Raw genomic sequence first — 24,127 nt, 5'->3', positions numbered from 1 at the left:
AACTATTTAAATTCTGATGAATCAGATCTTTGCGTGTGTCCTCTGAATTACCATGAATAACAACAAATTCTGATGAATCAGATCTTTCCGTGCGTCCTCTGAAATACCATGAATTACAACAAATTCTGATAAAAAAAGATCTTTCCGTGTGTCCTCTGAAATACCGTGAATTACAACGAATTCTGATGAATCAGATCTTTGCGTGTGTCCTCTGAATTACCGTGAATTAGATCTTTGCATGTGTCCTCTGAATTACCGTGAATTACAGCGAATTCTGATGAATCAGATTTTTGCGTGTATCCTCTGAATTACCGTGAATTACGGCAAATTCGGATGAATCAGATCTTTGCGTGTGTCCTCTGAATCACCGTGAATTACAGTAAATTCTGATAAATCAGATCTTAGTATGAATTAGATCTTTAAGCGTGTGTGCCTGAATTAGCGTGAATTACGGCAATTTAGTATGAATTAGATTTTGTAGTGTGCGTGCCTGAATTAACGTGAATAACGGCAAATTAGTATGAATTAGATCTTTAAGCAAGTGTGCCTGAATTAGCGTGAATTACGGCGAATTGGTATGAATTAGATCTTTTAGCGTATATCCTCTGAATTACCGTGAATTACGGCGAATTCTGATGAATTAGATCTTTGCATGTGTCCTCTGAATTATCGTGAATTACAATGAATTCTGATGAATCAGATCTTTGCGTGTGTCCTCTGAATTACCGTGAATTAGATCTTTAAGCATGTGTGCCTGAATTAGCGTGAATTACGGCGAATTGGTATGAATTAGATCTTTTAGCGTATATCCTCTGAATTACCGTGAATTACGGCGAATTCTGATGAATTAGATCTTTGCGTGTGTCCTCTGAATTATCGTGAATTACAATGAATTCTGATGAATCAGATCTTAGTATGAATAAGATCTTTTAGCGTGTGTGCCTGAATTAACGTGAATTACGGCGAATTCGTATGAATTAGATCTTCAAGCGTGTGTGCCTGAATTAGCGTGAATTACGGCGAATTAGTATGAATTAGATCTTCGCATGTGTCCTCTGAATTACCCTGAATTACAACGAATTCTGATGAATCAGATCTTTTCCTGTGTCCTCTGAATTACCGTGAATTACAGCGAATTCTGATGAATCAGATCTTGCATATGTCCTCTGAATAGCCGTGAATTACGGTGAATTCCGATGAATCAGATCTTTGCGTGTGTCCTCTGAATTACCGTGAATTACAGCGAATTCTGATGAATCAGATCCGTGAGTCTGTCTGTCAAAAAGCTTTCCCTTAAAAATTGACTAACGGTTCTGTAATAATACAATGCGTATTAGGTTTATACAAGAAGATTATAAAATTACAATACATCTTGGTAGATTTCCTGACAGGTGTTGGAAAATTACATGAATTGTATTTTATTTCGCATTGCTATACACTGATTGGTAATTTTACATTCGTTTTGTAATTTTATAAAAATTTTTAACAGTGTACGTAACACCTCCCGCGTCGATTCCATATAGACCTCCTGGATTGTTTATTCAAATTGATTAAATAAAACTAAAGTCTGCTCTAGTACATACTGTTATGATTTAGATAAAACCTGTTTACTAGATAGTAAATTATCTCCTCTCTTCTGGATGTGGATGTGGCTGGCGGAAGCTAGCTCGGCTCACCCTCGAAATATTAGTTGTGAGTGAGATAACAACAACAACTCACGGCGTAACTGAAATAATTAAATTCCAGGATGGAAACCCAACAGACAGGGCCAAAGGTCCTCGCTTCTCCGGTAATATTATAATTAAAGTATACATTCGCCATTTCTCTAAGTACACCTGGCCCTTCTGTTATGATTTACACTCCGATGGTCATACCATTGTTAGTATTTGAACCGTAATTGCATTCCCGTTTAGCGTCTGCTGTATACATAGACGCAAGACGGTAAATTTTCCAAATAACTATTTCTTTTTTTTTAAATAAATAATTTTTAATTATATTTTTAGCTTATAAATTAACCTCAACAATAATATTTACTAAGATGGACGCTTCAATGCAAACCAATCAGAACGAAGGAGAGAGACATCTACATGTTTATGGCAGACGCAAATGAGCGAACCGTAACCTCTATTGAACACGTTATCTATTTGCCGATAATTAACATTAAAACAATTGCTCATTTCTGATTACATTGAATTGCTCATTTAAATCACCCGAAGGCGTCAACTGTTAATTTTAATACGCCAATAATTTATTGGTCTATTAAGTAGAAGAGTCGTGATTGGATAACAATCCCCCGGAGCATCGGCAATTAATTAAATCTCGTACAAACTAACACAGGAAATTATATAAACAAATATTGACGCAGTTTATTTGTTTAATTTACTTCCAATTCAAGGATAATTTTTTTAAATTAATCAGCTTTTATGCAGTGCGTCTTTTTATGGCGGATCAATCCTCGAGGATTATCGGATCGACTATTCTAATGGATCAGTTGGATCAACTCGAGGATTTTCTTATCCCTACTTCAAGAGTGTTAAACTCCTTTTTTTCTATTTTTACGATTAAATTATCCAAGGTAATTTATGATCGATATCAATCTTCAAAGTGCTTTAGTAGGTAAGAAAAAATTTATTTTTATTACAGGCTTCGTTAGATTGAACAAAAATTTGTTGAGTAGCTCATTAAACTAATAAAAAAACTATTTTAGTTTGATTTATTTATAGTTTGAAAATTAACTCTCTGGTATTGACAAAATTTAGCGACCATGCGCCACCTGTTGGAATTTTTTATAACTAAGTTTAGTAAAAAATTATATTTGGGTATTTTAAGTGATTTTAAGCTCTATGTTGTTAATTTTGATGAAATCAACATATTACCTCTCTTATATTCTTCTTTCTTGTTCTTTTTGGAGCCTTTCGTCCTTTAATAAGAAAAAAAAAATTTTAGTTTGAATTATTTATATTTTAAAAATTAACTCTCTGGTATTAAGAAGATTTAGCGACCATGCGCCACCTGTTGGAATTTTTTAGAATTAATTTTAATAAAAAAAATTATTTTTGGGTTTATTAAGTAATTTTAAGCCCAATGTTATTAATTTTGATGAAATCAATATATTGATTCTTTTTTATTTTTCTTTCATATTTTTATTGAGGCCTTTTGGCCTCTAATAAATAGCAAAACAATTTTAGTTTAAATTATTAGTATTTTAAAAATTAACTCTCTAGTATTGAGAGGGTTTAGCGACCATGCGCCACCTGTAGGAATTTTTCAGAACTAATTTTACTAAAAAAAATTATATTTGAGTACATTAAGTGACTTTGAGCGAAATATTGCTAATTTTAATGAAATAAACATATTGACTATATTATATTTTTCTTTATTGTTCTTATTGAGGCCTTCCGGGCTCTAATAAAAAAAAAAAATTTTAATTTGAACTATTGATATTTTAAAAATTAATTCTCTGGTATTGAGAAGATTTGGCGACCATGCGCCACCTGTCGGAATTTTTTTGAACTGATTTTAATAAAATTTTATTTGGGTCTATTGAATAGTTTTGGATCCAATGTTGTTAATTTTGAAGCAATTAACATATTGATTCTTTTATATCCTTCTTTCATGTTCTTATTGAGGCCTTTCGGCCTCTAATAAAAAATAATCAGTTTTAATTCATATTATTTATACTTTAAAAATTAACTCTCTGGTATTGAGAAGATTTAGCGACCATGCGCCACCTGTTGGGATTTTTTGGAACTAATTTTAATTAAAAAATTATTTTTGGGTATATTAATTAATTTTAAGCCCAATATTGTTAATTTTGATGAAATCGACATATTAGCACTCTTATAATTTTCCTTTACATTCTTATTGAGGCCTTTTGGCCTCTAATAAATAAAAAACAATTTTAATTTGAATTATTTATATTTTAAAAATTAATACTCTGGTATTGAGAAAATTTAGCTACAATACGCCACCTGTCGAAATTTTTTAGAACTAATTTTAATACAAAAAATTATAATCGGGTATATTAAGTGATTTTGAGCCAAATATTGCTAATTTTGATGAAATCAACATATTGGCTCGCACGTGGCTGGATCAGACAACACTAGAGTCTTTTATATTCTTCTTCCTTGTCCTTATAGGCGCCTTTCGTCCTCTACTTAGTCAACTTTCATTTCTTATTCCTTTACACTCTCACCGAGTGTTCTACCAGAAGCGAACAAAGTTGTGGAAGTCAGATAGGCAGAACAAAGTCTTAACAAAGTACCTCTCGCTCAACTCCGGCTGGCAGTTAAAGAGTGAAGAAATACAACGAGTACGATTGCAATTGAATCGACATTCTATACCACAGACGAGGAGCTGCCGTATTTCATTTTACTTCTATTCTAAACTTGCAATACGTTTTATATTCATGATTCATTAAGAGATTTCTCGCCTGTTCATTTGTGCAGTCAACGCGGATTTGCAAATTTAATTGTTTCGCTTAAATTGCGGTTGAATTTATCCATTTGATACTTCAATTTTTATTAACAAAGGGGAAATAGAAAAAGATAAAAAAACTTTCAATCCGATAATTAAAATATCCGCTTATAAATTTATAAATAAAATTTGAATATAAATATATATCTCCTTCCCACTGTTTTACATTTACTTAAATCTTTTCTCCGGAGCCCTTGGATCCTTAAAAACGCTTCGCAAATACCTAACGCTGATTTGAGTGCTCACTCAAATAAAACCACCAGTCGCTTGAATATATAAATACTGAATAATATTCTTGTTATTTTTTCGGGATACTGATAATCGGTTCCCCTACTAAGCCCATGAATAACAATAAATAAATTTATTTATCGAAGCTTCGACTTTTATATTATCCGATCAATTTATTTTTTTTTTCTATATAATAAATAAATATTTTTTATTCAAAGAAGAAATGTGTAGAAAAAAATATTTTTTTTTTTATTCATATTACTTTAAATAATTTTTAGTAAAAATTTAAAAATAATTAACAAACTTGCAGTCACTACGTGACTGCAGTGACTTGTACACTATAAATAAATAAAATTTTGCTTTATTAAATAAGGACTTTTATTAAATTGCACTGTACTTTGTTAAATATTGACATTTTTAAAGATATAAGCTCGTCACAATGCTACAGCCATCAAGAGCTTTCATTTGATTACCCACATGCATTTTTGATATATTTTTCATATAAACATATATAATATTTATAAATATATAAAATATATGAAAAATGGATGTCGGTACTTAAACGAAAGCTCTTGATGAGTGTAATGTCGAGATGAGCTTATATCTTTAAAAATGTCAATAGTTCACAAGATATTTGTTAAAATGCCCTGTACTTTCTTAAATATTGACATTTTTTAAGATATACGCTCATCTTGATGTTACACTCATCAAGAGCTTTCATTTGAGTACCCACATGCATATTTTATATATTTTTTATATATACATATATATAATATACATAAATATATAAAATATATGAAAAATCGATGTGGGTACTCAAACGAAAGCTCTTGATGAGTGTAATGTCGGGATGAGCTTATATCTTCCAAAATGTCAATAGTTGACAAGATATTTGTTAAAATGCCCTGTACTTTCTTAAATATTGACATTTTTTAAGATATACGCTCATCTTGATGTTACACTCATCAAGAGCTTTCATTTGAGTACCCACATGCATATTTTATATATTTTTTATATATACATATATATAATATACATAAATATATAAAATATATGAAAAATTGATGTGGGTACTCAAATGAAAGGTCTCGATGAGTGTAATGTTAAGATGAGCTTATATCTTTAAAAATGTCAATAGTTCACATAATATTTGTTAAAATGCCTTGTAATTTCTTAAATATTGACATTTTTTAAGATATAAGCTCATCCTGATGTTGCACTCATCAAGAGCTTTCATTAGAGTACCCATATGCATTTTTGATATATTTTTCATATATACATATATATATAATATACATGAATATATAAAATATATGAAAAATCGATGTGGGTACCCAAATGAAAGGTCTTGATAAGTGTAACATCGGGATGAGCTTATATCTTTAAAAATGTCAATAGTTCTCAAAATAAAAGGTAATTTCTTAATTATTTACATTTTTCTTAATTATCTTAATAATATAGATTTTTTTTCTAATAAATCCAAATATAAATTTGTATTTGATTGATTTTATTAATAAATATTAATTTACAAAATTCAAAGAAACTGTTGTTCATTTCTTAGTCTTCTTGTCTCCAACAGGAACCTTGGTGACATCATCAGGGTTCTCAGCGGCGTCTTTAACTCTCTTGGCCCTGATTCCGACCAACCTAGCATCAGCGCGAGCTTTACGAAGCGTCACGTAAGCCGAGATCTTTTTCTCTTCTTCGGTGATTACACGGGCCTTGGATTTAAGAGACGCCTTCTGACGAATTGGCATTATTTCGCCACGCAGCTGCGTGGCTACCTTGCACTCTTCTTCAGTTGAGTCTCCCTTCTTCGGTTGTTAATTAATTAATCATACATTAGTACAATATTTTTTATTTATTTAAATATATATCACATTAATAATTTTTTAAATAAATAAATATTTAATTAATTAATTATATATCAAATAAAAATTTATAAAAATATTAAATTAATATTTTGTATGAAAGAAAATAAAATTAATTTACCTTCTTAGAATTCTTAGGGAAGAGAATCAACTTGGAGCGATATTCCTTCAATCTAGCAACATTAATTTGAAGAGATTCAATTGATTTATTACGCCTGCGATAATCAACAGCTATTCCAATCGTTGGTGCTTCTCGGCAGTTTATACCAGCAGCCTTCAGCTCCTCCAATGTAAATCCTCGACCTTGACGTACTTTAGTGTGGTACCTGACAGTCGGGCATCTTACAATTGGTTTTAAGTGCTTGACAGGACTGAAAAAAAAATTTTTATTATTCATTTTTATTTTTAAGGGAAATTTTTCTAGTACTTATATAATTTTTTGGAAAATTTTTAAAAAATTTTTTTTTGAAAAAAAAAAATTTATTAAAAAATTGACAGAAAATTTTAAAAAAATTTTTAATAATAATAATAATAATTAAAATTAGCAATTTTTATTTAATCAATAATAATTACAAGTAAAAAATTTTTTTTAAATAAAAAAAAACTTGAATTCTAATTTTTTTAAAAATATTTTTTTGAATAAAAAAATTGATTAAAAAAAAATTGACTTAGAAAATTTAAAAAAAAATTTTTTTTGAATAAAAAAATTTAATAAAAAAAAATGGACAGAAAATTTCGTTTTGAAAAAAAAAATTGACTTAGAAAATTTTTAAAAAATTTTTTTTTGAAAAAAAAATTTATTAAAAAAAAATTGACAGAAAATTTTTAAAAAATTTTTTTAATAATAATAATAATAATAAAAATTAGCAATTTTTATTTAATCAATAATAATTACAAGTAAAAAAGTTTTGTTTTTTAATAAAAAAAAAAATTGAAGTCTAATTTTTTAAAAATAGTTTTTGAATAAAAAATTGATTAAAAAATTTGACTTAAAAAACTTAAAAACTTAAAAGACTTAAAAACTTAAAAATTTTTTTTTGAAAAAAAAAATTGAGATTTTTAAAAAATTTTTTTAATAATAATAATAATTAAAATTAGCAATTTTTATTTAATCAATAATAATTACAAGTAAAAAAAATTTTTTTTTTTAATAAAAAAAAAATTGAAGTCTAATTTTTTTAAAAATAGTTTTTTGAATAAAAAAATTGATTAAAAAAAAATTGACTTAGAAAATTTAAAAAAAAATTTTTTTTGAATAAAAAAAAATGGACAGAAAATTTCGTTTTGAAAAAAAAAATTGACTTAGAAAATTTTTAAAAAATTTTTTTTTGAAAAAAAAAAATTTATTAAAAAAAAATTGACTTAAAAAATTAAAAAAAAAATTTTTTTTAAAAAAAAAAAATTTATTAAAAAAAAATTGACAGAAAATTTTTAAAAAATTTTTTTAATAATAATAATAATTAAAATTAGCAATTTTTATTTAATCAATAATAATTACAAGTAAAAAAGTTTTGTTTTTTAATAAAAAAAAAATTGAAGTCTAATTTTTTTAAAAATAGTTTTTTGAATAAAAAAATTGATTAAAAAAAAATTGACAGAAAATTTTTTTTTGAAAAAAAAAATTGAGATTTTTAAAAAATTTTTTTCGTAATAATAATAATTAAAATCAGCAATTTTTATTTAATCAATAATAATTACAAGTAAAAAAATTTTTTTTTTTAATAAAAAAAAAATTGAAGTCTAATTTTTTTAAAAATAGTTTTTTGAATAAAAAAATTGATTAAATGTCAATTAATTTAAATTTAATAAAAAAATTATCAATACCGTGGAGCGACAGCTCTGGCTTCTTTAATCCTGTTATTTTTCCGTCTCAATTTTCTGGCAGGTTGGTTGAACCAGGTTCTGACATTCTGCTCCCACGCTTTATGGAAATGCCCATTGGGCACCATGTTGTTGCGCTTACCCATTTTAAATCTGGAAATTAAAATTTTTTAATTAAAAAGAAATCTCAAAAAATTTTATTGAAATTTTGAAATAATTATTTTTATATTTGTCAACACATGTGAAACATAACCTCTAAGTTACTAATTATTATTTTTTCAGTTTATCTTGTCAAAATGACTCGAAAAAATGATTTATGATTATTAATTTATTTAAATATTATTTTTTTTAATTATTTAAATAATTATTCTACTAAAGATCTTTTTCTTATTGCAAAAATTTATAAATTAATTTTATTACACACTTTTGTTAAAGACGGTCGCTGCAGAAAAGACGGAGATGTCCGATCGATTCCGATTGGAGCGCTGAGCGCCGCCATTTTTATATCAGTAGCTCGCAAGATTTAGATTTTCAATTTTAATAATTATTTAAGAGATTTTGCTGTAAAAAAAAAAGTGTTTTTTTTTATTTTACATAAATTTCGAAGTGTTAAATTATTTTGCAAGTGAGTAATTATATTTTAGTGACAATAAATACAATAAATCATTTGAGGAACTTTTTATCAAATACCATAAATATTTCAGATAATCCCATGAAAATTAATTTAGCATATTTAATAATTTTAAGAATTTTTTTAACAATTAAATTAAGATTGACAGAAAATTAAAAAAATAAAAAATCCAATTTTTTGGAGCAAATTTATTTATTAAAAAAATATTTAAAAATTGTCAAGTGACTGCTAACTTTAATGTCATGATAATCCCTGCAATATCAACAGTGTGCAAAAACATGTGATGTGAAATTTGAGGTTATTTGTCAACAATAATAAAAATTTTCATAATTTTTATATATCAAGGTAAATAAAGTAAATAATTAATAATAATAATTTAATAATTACATTGCTTAAAATCAAAATAACAAGTGTTTTTTTGTTTTATTTAAATAATATCAGTTTTTTTAATTAAATAAAAAAAAAAATTTTTTTTTAATTTAATTTATAAAAATGTTTTAATAAAAATGTGAATAAAAATGAAGTTAGCCGACATTTCAAAATTTTAAGAATTTTTTATTGAAAAAATTTCAATTAAACAATTAAAAAAAAAATTCACATGTAAAAAACTTGAAAAACTATAAGTGCAATTTTTAAAAAATATCTTTTTAGTTGTAATTTAATTAATAAAAAAAATAAAAATTTTTAGACGTCTGCTAACTTCAGTGTCATAAATGTGACAGGTTAATTTTGGATTTATAGTAGAATAATTTTTATTATTTTTGTATGTTTAGTTAAAAATAATTTATTGATATTGAAATCAGCTGATATTTGATAATTTAAAATTGTTAAAAAAAGACAATGAATAATTATATTTATGACATTAACTTGATTATTTTTCAATTTTACTCCAAAAAATTATTTTTAAAAAATTGTATTTTTAATCTTATAAAATTTCCAATGTCTCTTTTTTTATAATAATTTATTTGTTACGAAAATTATCAAATATATTTTAAAACAATTTAAATAAAATAAAAATAATTTTTTTTTAATTTACTAATTTATAAAAAATAGTTTTTAAATTAAATAAAAATTTATGAAATATAAAATCTTCACTGATACTAAAATCAGCTGACATTTGACAATTTATAATTTAATTTAAAAAAAATGAATATTTAACAATTTTATAAAAATTCTAGTTGATTTCTTTTTAGTTTGTATTAAAAATTGTTTTTACATTTATTTAATAATTTTATAACAATTAAATTATGTTAAAAAAAATAAAAAATGAAATTTTATGGCACGCCGTTTTACTATTTAATCAGGTAATATTTTTGTAGAACATAAAAAAAGAAATTTATTTTTAATTTGAAAAAAAATTTTTTGAGTGAATTTTTTTTATGTACTGACATAATAAAAATATAATTATTTTATGTACCGACATAAAATTAAATGCTTATGCATAGGGAGAGATACAAAAATACACGAAATATAATTATGTTATGACATAATTATAATGTTTAGGAATTATCCTTTTGAAATAATAAAAACATTTTTATTATCTTGTGACATAATTATAATGAATACAATTCAATTATGTTTAAAGATAAAATAAATTTTTTTCATTTTAAATAACATAATAAAAAATATTAAAATGATGTATCTGCATAAAAAAATGGATTAATTTTATTTAAAACAGTTTAAAAATCTTTGCAAAATTTTTATTATGGTTGATCATGATAAAAATTCATAGAATTTAGTAAAAAGTGAAATGATAATGAATACTTCAAAAAAATTTATGACACAACATAACTAAAATTCAGACAATTTTTATTATGTCCCACCATAATTAATTATACCGATAACGAATTTTAATTATCTAGTAACATAAATTTAATTTAAATTTTTCATCCTAAAAGTAAATAAAATAATAATGATAAATAAAAATGATCTTGTAACATAATAATATTAAGCAATTGATATTATCTCAATACATAATGTTAATTCAAACGTTTCCATTATGTACATAATTTTAATTGTAACATTTTTATTATGTACATAATAGTAATTCAGAATTACTATTATGTACATAATTATAATTCTGAATTACTATTATGTAAATAATTTTAAGTCTTATTTGTATTAAATTTTAAATTAAAATGTTAAAAATAATTACTCCAAAAATATAAATCTACAGGAGCCAATTTAATTTATGTCACTACATAAAAAAAATTGTTAGTTAAAATTATGTCCTCATATAATTATTAAACTCTTATTTTTAATTATCATGACACTTAATAAAAATATTCTTTTTGTCATCAGCTCAACTCAGAAATTTAATTATTTGATATATTGTTATGTCTCGACATAATAATTATTCCTTAAAAAATATAAGCATAAACATAAAATTAATCTATTATATTTGATTATGTTTTAACATAAAATGTGCATTTTTCCTTTTAGTTGTTAATTTTAAGATCATTTTTTTCCTTCTATTTAATAGTAAAACGGCGTGCCATAAAATTTCTTAGAAATAATTTTATTGTTAAATAAAATTATAAAATAGTCAAGTGACAGCTAAATTAAATGCTGAAAATTAAGTGAGCCGACATTTAAAAATTTTTAGAATTTTATTTTATTGAAAAAATTTACAAAAAAAAATTCACTTGTAAAAAACTAAGTGCAATTTTTAAAAAATATTTTTTTGTTCTAATTTAATTAAAAAAAATCAAAAAATTACTTACGTCGGCTAACTTTAGTATTATAATTAAATATCATAAATAAAAATAAAAAGAACGATATTAAAATTAGCAGTCAGAGAATTTTTTAATTTTTTTTAACAAAAAAATTTGTTTCAAAAAATTGAATTTTCAATTTTTGTCAATTATTATTTCTATTATTTTTTGCCATAATTTATTTGTTAAAAAAATTCTAAAAATTATTTAATATCTACTGAATTTATTCATATAAATTATTTTTCAGAGTAACCATAACTCATCAGCAGAAAAACGATTTTTTAACAAATAAATTATAGTAAAAAAAATTATAAAAAAATTGATGTAGAAATTAAAAAAAAATGAAAAATGCAATTTTATAAAAACAATTTATTTTTTAAAAAAAATTAAAAAATTCTCTAATAACTGCTAACTTCAATATCATTTAAAAACTTAGTGCAATTTAAAAAAAAATGTTTTTTTTCTAATTTAATTGTTAAAACAAAATCAATTAAATTAACAACGTCGACTAACTTTGGTATTATAATTAAAAATAAAAGGAATTATTTATTTTCTAGAGTAATCATAACCCAGCAGCAGAAAAACCAAAAGGAAGGACCAAAAATGGCGAGCTTAGGAGGTAAAGTAGTATCAAACTTACGAGATAAATTTCGAATAGTAACCAAGGACTCGGTGCATTGGTTCCCGGGGCACATGAGGAAGGGTCTGCGTCAGATGCAGCAAAACTTAAAGAACGTCGACTGCATAATAGAAGTCCACGACGCGCGAGTACCAATTTCCGGCCGTTGCCGAGACTTTAGAACCACAGTGAGCGGGCTCAAGCCGCATATTTTAGTCCTAAACAAGAAGGACCTGGCAGACCTGACCAGAGCGGAGGAGTACCGCAAAAATTTAGCTTCGGAGGGGTTCGAGCACGTGATCTTCACCAACTTCAAGGACCAGAAGTGCCAGGGGATGCAGTCGATCCTCCCTCTGGCTATTAAATTAATTGAAAACTCTCCTCGCTATAACAGAGCAGTAAGTCCGGATTTCTCCGCGATGATTATCGGAGTCCCTAATGTGGGCAAGTCCTCGCTGATAAACCGGCTGAGGAACAAATATTTGCATAAAAAAAATGCTACTGCAGTTGGCGCGGTCCCGGGAATCACAAGGTCGGTGTTAACTAGGATTAAAATCTCCGAGAAGCCGCCGGTGTTTGTTCTAGACACTCCGGGGATCCTCACGCCTTATGTCAGGGATGTTTTATCGGGATTAAAACTAGCTCTGGTCGGCTGTCTCCAGGACCACTTAGTAGGCCAGGAAATAATCGCGGACTTCCTCCTCTTCTGGTTGAACAAGCAGAAAAAATTCGAGTATGTTAATCAGCTGAAGCTCTCCCAGCCTAATGATAATATCCTCGAAGTCTTAACGGAGATTGCGATGAACTTGAACAGGACCAAGAGGATCAGGAACTTTGATGGCCAGAGGATCGTCAGGCCTGACTACATCTTCGCGGCGGAGCATTTTATCAAGACATTCCGCAATGGGGAACTGGGCCATGTTTGTCTTGACGACGATATTATTTAGATTTATAATAATTTTCTTATGTTTGTATTTTAAATATATACTAGCAACTTTGCAGTCACTATGTGACTGCCGTGACTTGTGAAATATAACTAATTAAAGTTTTGTTTAATTAAATAATTACTTTTGTTAAATTGCACTGTACTTTCTTAACTATTGACGTTTTTAAAGATATAAGCTCATTTTGATGTTACACTCATCGAGAGCTTTCATTTGAGTACCCACATGCATTTTTGATATATTTTTCATATATACATATATATAATATATATAAATATATAAAATAGATGAAACATTGATGTGGGTACTCAAATGAAAGGTCTTGATGAGTGTAACATTAATATGAGCTTATATCTTAAAAAATTTCAATATTTCACAAGATATTTGTTAAAACGCACTGTATCTTTTTAATTATTGACCTTTTCAAAGATATAAGCTCATTTTGATGTTACACTCATCGAGAGCTTTCATTTGAGTACCCACATGCATTTTTTATATATTTTTCATATATACATATATATATATATAAATATATACATATATATAATATATATAAATATATAAAATATATGAAAAATTGATGTGGGTACTCAAATGAAAGGTCTTGATGAGTGTAATCTCGGGGTGAGTTTATATCTTTAAAAATGTCATAAGTTCACAAGATATTTGATAAATTGCACTGTACTTTTTTAACTATTGACGTTTTTAAAGATATAAGCTCATTTTGACGTTACACTCATCGAGAGCTTTCATTTGAGTACCCACAGGCATTTTTGATATATTTTTCATATATACATATATATAATATATATAAATATATAAAATATATGAAACATTGATGTCGGTACTCAAATGAAAGCTCTTGATGAGTGTAACATCGGAATGAGCTTATATCTTTAAAAATGTCAATATTTCACAAGATACAAGGTCACTTCTTAATTATACGCTGACCACAAAATCAGGAACTTTGATGGGCAGAGGATCGTCAGGCCTGACTACATCTTCGCGGCGGAGCATTTTATCAAGACGTTCCGCAATGGGGAGCTAGGCCCTGTTTGTCTTGATGATGATATTATTTAAATTAATAATTATTTTTATGTTTGTATTTTGAATATATGTTAACTCAGCAAGTTGGTGCCTTTCCCTTTTGGTAACTCGACCCCCTCTACTGTTCCTAATACGCTGACTTTCTTTTTAGTCCTACTTTGAGACTCCAGTTTGAGTTTACTGTTCTTAGTGGACAGTTATAATTTATTTAATTTATTTTTTTAAATTTAGTTCCAGCCATGTTCGCAAGGGTCACTTTTTATCCGACGTTAGTCTATAATGTGTTCATGGAGAAAATTAGCTCTAGAAGGTGGTGGAATAGAATTGATGATACTGTCATTCTTGGGGCTTTGCCTTTTCGACATATGACTAAGCAGGTTAATTTTTTGTACTTTCTTAAATATTGAAATTTTTAAAGATATAAGCTCATCCTGATGTTATGCTCATCAAGAGCTTTCATATAAGTACCCACATTAATTTTTGATATATTTTTCATATATACATATATCTAATATATATAAATATATAAAATATATGAAAAATTGATGTGGGTACTCAAATGAAAGGTCTTAATGAGTGTAATGTCAGGGTGAGCTTATATCTTTAAAAATGTCAATAGTTCACAAGATATTTGTTAAATTCCAGTGTATCTTCTTAACTATTGACATTTTTAATGATATAAACTCATCTTAATGTTACACTTGTCAAGAGCTTTCATTTGAGTATCCACATGCATTTTCATATATTTTTCATATATTTATATATATGATATATATAAATATATAAAACATATGAAAAATTGATGTGGGTACTCAAATGAAAGCTCTTGATGAGTGTAATCTCAGGGTGAGCTTATATCTTAAAAAATATCATTAGTTCACAAGATATTTGTTAAATTGCACTGTACTTTTTTAAATATTAACATTTATAAAGATATAAGCTCATCCTGATGTTACACTCAACAAGAGCTTTCATTTGAGTACCCACATGCATTTTTCATATATTTATATATATTATATATATGTATATATGAAAAATATATGAAAATGCATGTGAGTACTCAAATGAAAGCTCTTGATGAATGTAACATCAGGATGAGCTTATATCTTAAAAAATATCAATAGTTCACAAGATATTTGTTAAAATACTCTGTACTTTCTTAAATATTGAGATTTTTAAATATATAAGCTCATTCCGATGTTACACTCATCAAGAGCTTTCATTTGAGTACCCACATGCATTTTTCATATATTTTTCATATTTACATATATATAATATATGTAAATATATGAAAAATTGATCTGGGTACTCAAATGAAAGGTCTTGACGAGTATAACATTAGGATGAGCTTATATCTTTAAAAATGTCAATATTTTACAAGATACAAGGTCATTTCTTAATTATGATTTACAATTCTAATTATGATGAGTATTTAAAATTTGACATTATTAACTATAAATTGTTTCAAAAATCTGGTCAAAAAAATAAAAAGAATAAAAATAGTTATTAAAAATTAAAATATAATTTTTACAGCTAGTTGATGAAGAAAAGGTCGTGGCTGTAGTATCAATGAATGAAGACTATGAACTAAAACTTTTTTCAAATTCCGCTGAGGTAAGCATAAATTAATCATCATTAAAAAATATTGCAATTTTATTTATAAAACAAATTTTTCAATCATTTTTTTTCTTTAAAAAAAAATTGAATTTTTAAAACAGGAATGGTCAAAAAACGGAGTTCAATTTCTCCAACTATCAACAACAGATATTTTCGAAACACCTTGTCAAGATAAATTAGAAAAAGGAGTTAATTTTATAAACAAATTTAGAGTCGATGAAAAAAATCCTGGAACAGTCTACGTTCATTGTAAAGCTGGACGAACACGCAGCGCGACACTTGTCGGGTGTTATTTAATGAAGGTAATTTTAATTAAATTATTCAACAATTTAATGAATAAAATAATTTTATAATTTTATTGTTAAAATTATTTAATAATTTTTTGAAAAAAATTATTCAATAATTTTATTAAAAAAATTATTTAATAATTTTATTAAAAAAATTATTTAATAATTTTATTATTAAAAAAAATTATTTAATATTATTATTATTAAAATTATTAATTAACTTAATACAATTTATTAATAATTGTATTATCAAAATAATTATTTAATAATTATATTATTAAAATTATTTAATAATTTTATTATTAAAATTATTTAATAATTTTATTATTAAAATTATTTAATAATTTTATTGAAAAAAAAATTATTTAATAATTTTATTATTAAAATTATTTAATAATTTTATTGAAAAAAAAATTATTTAATAATTTTATTGAAAAAAAAATTATTTAATAATTTTATTGAAAAAAAAAATTATTTAATAATTATCTAATTAAAATAATTAAAAATTGTGATAAATAATTACTAAAAAAAATTACCAGAGACACGGATGGACTCCAAGTGAAGCCGTGGAATTTATGAGAAGCAAACGGAGCCACATACTCCTGCACACTGCCCAGTGGAACGCGCTGAAAACTTTCCACAGCAGAATAAAAAATTAAAATAAATCTTTAGTTAATTTTAAATTAATTATTAATTATTCTTCTTGATTTTTAATTTTTTAAAATACACAGCTGCGAATTTTTCCGCTTCAGCGGCAGCTTCTTCGACTAGACTTTCTATTTTGTCTTTAGAAGTTCTTACAATTTTAATGTGAGAAGTACTAAGTGGATCTTCGTCTCCAAAAGTGCCTAATTCTACAGGCAGGACTTTATTTATCGACTCCATCCAAAGCTTAGCGTTAAAATAAGTCGACTGGAACTCCTAAAAAATTTTTTAAAATTAAATTAAAAAAAATAGTTAAATTAATTTTATTAATTTTAAGTACCTTCGGTACAAAACAGCGAGCTCGGATTTTCTTTTTAGACATTACAATCAAAAACATCGGCAAGTGGTCACAATAATTGTAGGCCAATTGAAGAGGAACACTTTCGGGTTCAATGTCGTTGGACTTCATGCAGTGAACTATGAAGCAGTCGCTTTTTTCTACTGCTCTTTCGACTTCAGACTTCATAAAGTCGACGACTATTTCTTTTTTATCGTCTTTGCCTTTCACGTCGACCAGGTAGTTTAAGTTTGTTTTGGTTTTTGCGTCTTTGGCTTTGGGACCAGCTACGGCTTTTATTAGGTACTCGCTGGATGATTTAGGATGGACTTCGGTGATGCAGAAATTTTTTAAGACACCTGTATTGTGGACGTGAGTTCCGCAGCAAGCTTCTCTGTTATAAAATAAATCATTATTATTTTTATAAAAATTTTTAAAATAATTCCTAGCAATTTTTGGTTTATTAAATAATGACTTCTGTTAAATTGCACTGTACTTTCTTAAATATTGACATTTTTAAAGATATAAGCTCATCCTAATGTTACGCTCTTCAAGAGCTTTCATTTGAGTACCCACACGTATTTTTGATATATTTTTCATATATACATATATATAATATATATAAATATGAAAAAATGATGTGGGTACTCAAATGAAAGGTTTCAATGAGTGTAACATCAGGCTGAGCTTATATCTTTAAAAATGTCAATAGTTCACAAAATATTTGTTAAATTACACTGTACTTTCTTAAATAATGATATTTTTAAAGATATAAGCTCATCCTGATGTTACGCTCTTCAAGAGCTTTCATTTGAGTACCCACATGTATTTTTGACATATTTTTAATATATATATATATATATATATATATGAAAAATGGATGTGGGTACGCAAATGAAAGGTTTCAATGAGTGTAACATCAGGATGAGCTTATATCTTTAAAAATGTCAATAGTTCACAAGATATTTGTTAAATTACACTGTACATTCTTAAATAATGACGCTTTTAAAGATATAAGCTCATCCTGATGTTACATTCAACAAGAGCTTTCATTTGAGTACCCACATGTATTTTTGACATATTTTTCATATATATATATATATATATATATATATAAATATGAAAAATATATGAAAAATTGATGTGGGTACTCAAATGAAAGGTCTTGATGAGTATAATGTCAGAGTGAGCTTATATCTTTAAAAATATGAATAGTTCACAAGATATCTGTTAAATTCCTATGTAGTTTCTTAACTATGGCCATTTTTTAAGATATAAGCTCATCTCGATGTTATACTCGTCAAGAGCTTTCATTTGAGTACTCACATGCATTTTTTATATATTTTTCATATATACATATATATAATATATATAAATATATGAAAAATTGATGTGGGTACTTAAATGAAAGGTCTTGATGAGTATAATATCGAGATGAGCTTATATCTTTAAAAATGTCAATAGCTCACGAGATATTTGTTAAATTGCACTGTACTTTCTTAAATATTGACGTTTTTAAAGATATAAGCTCATCTTGATGTTATACTCATCAAAAGCTTTCATTTGAGTACCTACATGCATTTTTTATATATACATTTATATTATATATATATAAATATATAAAATATATCAAAAATGCATGTGGGTACTCAAATGAAAGGTCTTGATGAGTGTAACATCGGGATGAGCTTATATATTTAAAAATGTCAACAGTTCACGAGATACAAGGTCATTTCTTAATTTACCTTCAAAAATTTATTATTATTAATTTAATTTAATTTGAAATCTTAATAAAAAATACTTGAAAAAAATTTTTTTTTATAAAATTAATCCAAAAATATTCTAATATAACTTATAATTATTCAAAAAAATACTAAAATTTACCTCGACTTTAATTCACTATCAATATCAACAACTCTTAATCCAGTATCCGGATAAACTTCTCCAGGAATTAAAGTCAAATTTTTCTGATTCATCAACTCCAAAGAACTTATCTCCTCGGTTTTGACATCTATATTTTGATTAATAGACTTATTCACCAGCGAGTCCAGCTCCTGGCAGTGCTGAGGCGAGAATTTTTTTCCAAATGTGCTGAACCTGAAAATCAAGTCTAGCGGAGTCACGACGCTGATTCGCTGAGCCACAGCAGGAAATATCTTCCTGAGCCCAGCGTTCAACAAGTGCGTAGCCGTGTGGTGCATCATCAAATTAATACGACGCTCGCTGTCAATCATAGCAGTTACTTTTTCATTATTAATCTCAACTTCCACAGCAGAATCAAAAGTTCCGTAGTGTAGCACGTAACCTTCGGACTTTTCAACAACTGCTACTTTAAAAATACCATTTTTTAATTTTATAGTTCCTAGGTCTGATAATTGACCACCTTCACTAGCGTAAAATGGAGTTTGGTCTAATATTAATGCAATTTCTGAATTATTTAATTGATTTTCATTCAATTTTATGGATTTAGTCTCTAATTCACCTGAAAATGATTTTCGTGAATCATAAAATTTTGCTTTATTAAATAATGAATTTTGTTAAATTGTATTGTATCTTTTTAATTATTAGCATTTTTAAAGATATAAGCGTATCTCGATGTTACACTCGTAAAGAGCTTTCATTTGAGTACCCACATGCATTTTTGACATATTTTTCATATATACATATATAATATATATAAATATGAAAAATATATGAAAAATTGATGTGGGTACTCAAATGAAAGGTCTTGATGAGTATAATGTCGGGATGAGCTTATATCTTTAAAAATGTCAATATTTCACAAGATATTTGTTAAAATGACCTTGTGTTCTTGTGAACTATTAACATTTTTAAAGATATAAGCTCATTCCGATGTTATACTCATCAAGAGCTTTCATTTGAGTACCCACATGCAATTTTTATATATTTTTCATATATACATATATGTAATATATATAAATATATAAAATATATTAAAAATTGATGTGGGTACTCAAATGAAAGGTCTTGATGAGTGTAACATTAATATGAGCTTATATCTTTAAAAATTTCAATATTTCACAAGATATTTGTTAAAACGCACTGTATCTTTTTAATTATTGACCTTTTCAAAGATATAAGCTCATTTCGATGTTACACTCATCAAGAGCTTTCATTTGAGTACCCACATGCATTTTTTATATATTTTTCATATATACATATATATAATATATATAAATATATAAAATATATGATAAATTGATGTAGGTACTCAAATGAAAGGTCTTGATGAGTGTAACATCAAGATGAGCTTATATCTTAAAAAATGTCAATAGTTCACAAGATACACGGCCATTTCTTAATTATTGACATTTTTTAAGTTATAAGCTCATCCCGATGTTACACTCATTAAAACCTTTCATTTGAGTACCCACATCAATTTTTCATATATTTTATATATTTGTATATATTATATATATACAAATATATGAAAAATATATCAAAAATGGATGTGGGTACTCAAATGAAAGGTCTTGATGAGTGTAACATCGGGATGAGCTTATATCTTTAAAAATGTCAATATTTCACGAGATACAAGGTCATTTCTTAATTAAACACTGGCTACAAAATCTTGCTTATTCTTTTAATAATTATAAATAATTTTAAAAAACTTACCATCAATAACAACACCAATAATTGAACACTCCAAAGGATTAAACGTATATTTATCCTCAAAATTATACTGATATTTAAACGAATCATCAGTTTGAGGCAAAACTTTTAATTGTTCTAGAGTTTTTTTAGCAACAACTCTTCTATTAGTCTTTTTACCAACTCTAGACTTTATCCTGACCATCTCCATCTCCTCAAAAAATCCCTCTTCATCAACCTCGATTCCCTCAACCTCCGCGAGCTCTTTTAGTGCTTCCAAATCCAGACCATGAGAGTCATAAATCTTGAAAGCTTCTTTTCCACTCAGCGCTACAAAATTACCGGTCCTACTTTTTAATTTCATCAATAGTGTATATGCTTTAATTATTCCTGGAGAATAGGGATCGCTTATTGTTGCTAGTCTTGGGTTAATTTTTAGAAGAGTTTGCCAAGCTTCTCCTGTAGATTTTCGCTGTGATATTAGAAGCTCTTTTTCATAATTAGTTATTACTTGGATCTGAAATAAAAAAAAGCATAAGTAAAAATTTTATAAATTTTTAATTACAAAAATAAAAATAATTTAGTTATTAAAATTAAATATTCTATAATTGACAATTTTTTCATGATTTTTTATTAAAGAAAAATCATATAATATTAATAATAATCTATATTATTAAGAGAATATAAAAAATTTTGTGTCAACATTCAAAAATTCTCTATCTCTAAATACATAATTAAGAAATGACCTTGTATCTTGAGAACTATTGACATTTTTAAAGATATAAGCTCACTCTGACATTACACTCATCAAGACCTTTCATTTGAGTACCCACATCAATTTTTCATATATTTTATATATTTATATATATCATATATATGTATATATGAAAAATATATCAAAAATCCATGTGGATATTCAAATTAAAGCTCTTCATGAGTATAACATCAAGATGAGCTTATATCTTTGAAAACGTCAATATTTAAGAAAGTACAGAGCATTTTAACAAATATCTTTTGAACTATTGACATTTTTTAAGATATAAGCTCATCCTGACATTACACTCATCAAGACCTTTCATTTGAGTACCCACATCAATTTTTCATATATTTTATATATTTATATATATCATATATATGTATATATGAAAAATATATCAAAAATGCATGTGGGTACTCAAATGAAAGCTCTTAATAAGTATAACATCAAGATGAGCTTATATCTTAAAAATATATATTATATATATGTATATATTAAAAATATATCAAAAATGCATGTGGGTACTCAAATGAAAGCTCTTGATGAGCATAACATCAGGATGAGCTTATATCTTTAAAAACGTCAATATTTAAAAAATTACAGTGCAAAATTATCCTATTACCTTTTTTAAATTATCACCAATTTCCGGATAAACATCCCCTAGACTCTCAGCAACATGATTAGTCAGCTCTGTCAGCAAATCCTCATTCCTAAAAGCGTCAATAGCAAGCGTCGTAGCTCTCCTAAGAACTCTCCTAAGCTTCTGATTCTTATCAGGAATAATTCCATCTGCAAGCGCAACAGTGACCATGCGAGCATGGTCAGCCAGAATCCTGTAGCAAGTATCCAAGCTAGCTTCATTATGATCTCCAAAAGTTCCAGAATACTCCGGAGCTCCGGAACTCTTGTGAATAGCTTGGAACAGTGGCTGGAACAGGTCAGTGTCATAATTTGAGCTTTTGTTCTGCAAAAGAGCAACCAAGCGCTCTAATCCCATTCCAGTGTCCACAAACTGCCTCCCTAGAGGAACAACAGCGCCATCTGACAGCCTTTGATGATCTATGAACACAATGTTCCACAGTTCCGTGAGATTGTTCCCGGAACCGGTGGAACCAAAGTGAATTTCAGTACAAGGACCACAAGGTCCGGTTAAATTCATCTCCCAGAGATTGTCCTTGGCACCACAAGCCCTGATTTTGTCATCAGGAACCCCGATGTTCCGCCAGATGTCTCTGGTCTCTAAATCAGGCGCCATCTGCAGTTCCTGGTCACCTGCGAAGTAAGTAACGGAGAGATTGCTCTTGTTGATCCCGTAGAGTTCGGTTAAGGCTCTCCACGCGTACTTGCAGGCTTCTTCCTTGCCGTAGGACCCGAAGGACCAGTTACCCAGCATCTCGAAGAACGTGTGGTGGTAAGTGTCCAGTCCTACGTCTTTTAAGTCGTTGTGCTTGCCTCCTACTCTGATACACTTCTGACAATTTGCTACTCTTGGAAATGGAGCCTGTTCCTTTTCAAGGAAGATTCCTTTGAACTGGTTCATTCCTGCGTTTATAAACGCTACTGATGAGTCGCACCATGGGATCACTGAGCTGGATGGAATTATTTTGTGCTCTAGTTCTGTGCTGAAGTAGTCCAGGAATTCTTTCCGGATTATTTTTGCGCTTTTGTACATTTTTAACGAAATTTATTTCTATTTTTTTACAATTAAAAATTTATATTTATTTTTTGCTTCAGGTTCTGACAGACATTTTTTGGTAAAAATTATTCAGATCTGGAAAATAAATATTTAATATTAAAAATTTAAAGACACTTGACAATTATTTTTGATTTTTGTTAAAAAAAAAAAAACTAGGTCAAGAAAAATATTAAAAAAAAATTGCATTTATAAATTTTAAAAATGAAATTTTTTAACTAAATTTTTCTTGCTATTATTTATTAGTTAAATATATTATAAAATTACCAGATGTCTTTCAATTTCAGTATCATAAAATTTTCTTAATAAAAACAATTTTTTAAAAATTCCACATGTAGAAAATTTAAAAAACAATAGATGCAATTTTTTAGCTTTCATTAAATTAATAAAAAATTGTTTAATGTCTGCTAATTTGACTACCATAAATTAATAGATTTTTTTATAGTGAAAAATTTACAGATTTAGAAATTTTTTTTCTACGAAATTATTTTTTAAATATAATTTTATTTAGCAAATAAATTAGTTTTGAAAAAATTCCATGTCATAGTTTTTTTTACAAAATTTATAGATAAAGAATTTTTTTTTTGATTATTGATAAAAATTTTCAGACTTTTATAAATTTAAACATAATTTGTTATTTGATGACTTTTTAATTAAATATATTATTACTTACGTTTGTTTTTAAACTTGGGAAAATTAATAAAAAAACTTTTTACTCACATTGCGTTTTACGTAAACTATATATAAATATAAATGTACTGTAGGTATTTCAAGATGGCGGAGTCACATGGCAATAAAAAGTAAACAATAATAATAACAAACAACCGG

At 26.7% G+C, this 24,127-nt stretch overlaps 3 protein-coding genes across 5 annotated transcripts; 1 reads left to right on the top strand and 2 right to left on the bottom strand.

Annotated features, from left to right (window-relative positions):
* Nucleotides 1–6,192: 6,192 nt before the first annotated feature.
* On the bottom strand, nucleotides 6,193–8,928 carry LOC123268620 (60S ribosomal protein L13-like). Its single transcript, XM_044733850.1, has 4 exons — nucleotides 8,821–8,928; nucleotides 8,400–8,549; nucleotides 6,697–6,946; nucleotides 6,193–6,524 (listed from the first exon to the last, which is right to left on the bottom strand). The coding sequence occupies exons 2-4, from the start codon at nucleotides 8,540–8,542 to the stop codon at nucleotides 6,255–6,257; spliced, it is 663 nt and encodes a 220-aa protein (XP_044589785.1). The 5' UTR covers nucleotides 8,543–8,549; nucleotides 8,821–8,928; the 3' UTR covers nucleotides 6,193–6,254.
* A 283-nt stretch (nucleotides 8,929–9,211) lies between these two features.
* LOC123268618 (phosphatidylglycerophosphatase and protein-tyrosine phosphatase 1-like) lies at nucleotides 9,212–16,942 on the top strand. 3 transcript variants are annotated; one of them, XM_044733849.1, is made up of 6 exons: nucleotides 9,259–9,372; nucleotides 12,299–12,360; nucleotides 14,583–14,728; nucleotides 15,885–15,965; nucleotides 16,070–16,270; nucleotides 16,795–16,942. In XM_044733849.1, exons 2-6 carry the CDS (start codon nucleotides 12,345–12,347, stop codon nucleotides 16,912–16,914), a joined length of 564 nt encoding a protein of 187 aa, XP_044589784.1. In that variant the 5' UTR covers nucleotides 9,259–9,372; nucleotides 12,299–12,344; the 3' UTR covers nucleotides 16,915–16,942. The 3 variants fall into 3 exon arrangements, with proteins under 3 accessions (XP_044589783.1, XP_044589784.1, XP_044589782.1); XM_044733848.1 differs by lacking the exons at nucleotides 15,885–15,965; nucleotides 16,070–16,270; nucleotides 16,795–16,942 and having other exon boundaries at nucleotides 9,212–9,372; nucleotides 12,299–13,216; nucleotides 14,294–14,643; XM_044733847.1 differs by lacking the exons at nucleotides 9,259–9,372; nucleotides 14,583–14,728; nucleotides 15,885–15,965; nucleotides 16,070–16,270; nucleotides 16,795–16,942 and adding an exon at nucleotides 9,706–9,767 and having other exon boundaries at nucleotides 12,299–13,360.
* Nucleotides 16,943–16,944: 2 nt separating this feature from the next.
* Nucleotides 16,945–23,377, bottom strand: LOC123268617 (alanine--tRNA ligase, mitochondrial). Its single transcript, XM_044733846.1, has 5 exons — nucleotides 22,229–23,377; nucleotides 20,874–21,366; nucleotides 19,122–19,719; nucleotides 17,241–17,631; nucleotides 16,945–17,176 (listed from the first exon to the last, which is right to left on the bottom strand). Exons 1-5 carry the CDS (start codon nucleotides 23,276–23,278, stop codon nucleotides 16,946–16,948), a joined length of 2,763 nt encoding a protein of 920 aa, XP_044589781.1. The 5' UTR covers nucleotides 23,279–23,377; the 3' UTR covers nucleotide 16,945.
* Nucleotides 23,378–24,127: the final 750 nt, after the last annotated feature.

Source organism: Cotesia glomerata, linkage group LG7, assembly GCF_020080835.1.
Source record: "Cotesia glomerata isolate CgM1 linkage group LG7, MPM_Cglom_v2.3, whole genome shotgun sequence".
NCBI lineage: Eukaryota > Metazoa > Arthropoda > Insecta > Hymenoptera > Braconidae > Cotesia > Cotesia glomerata.
The sequence above is the reverse complement of the archived record's forward strand: the minus strand, read 5'-3'. Positions and strand labels throughout refer to the sequence as shown.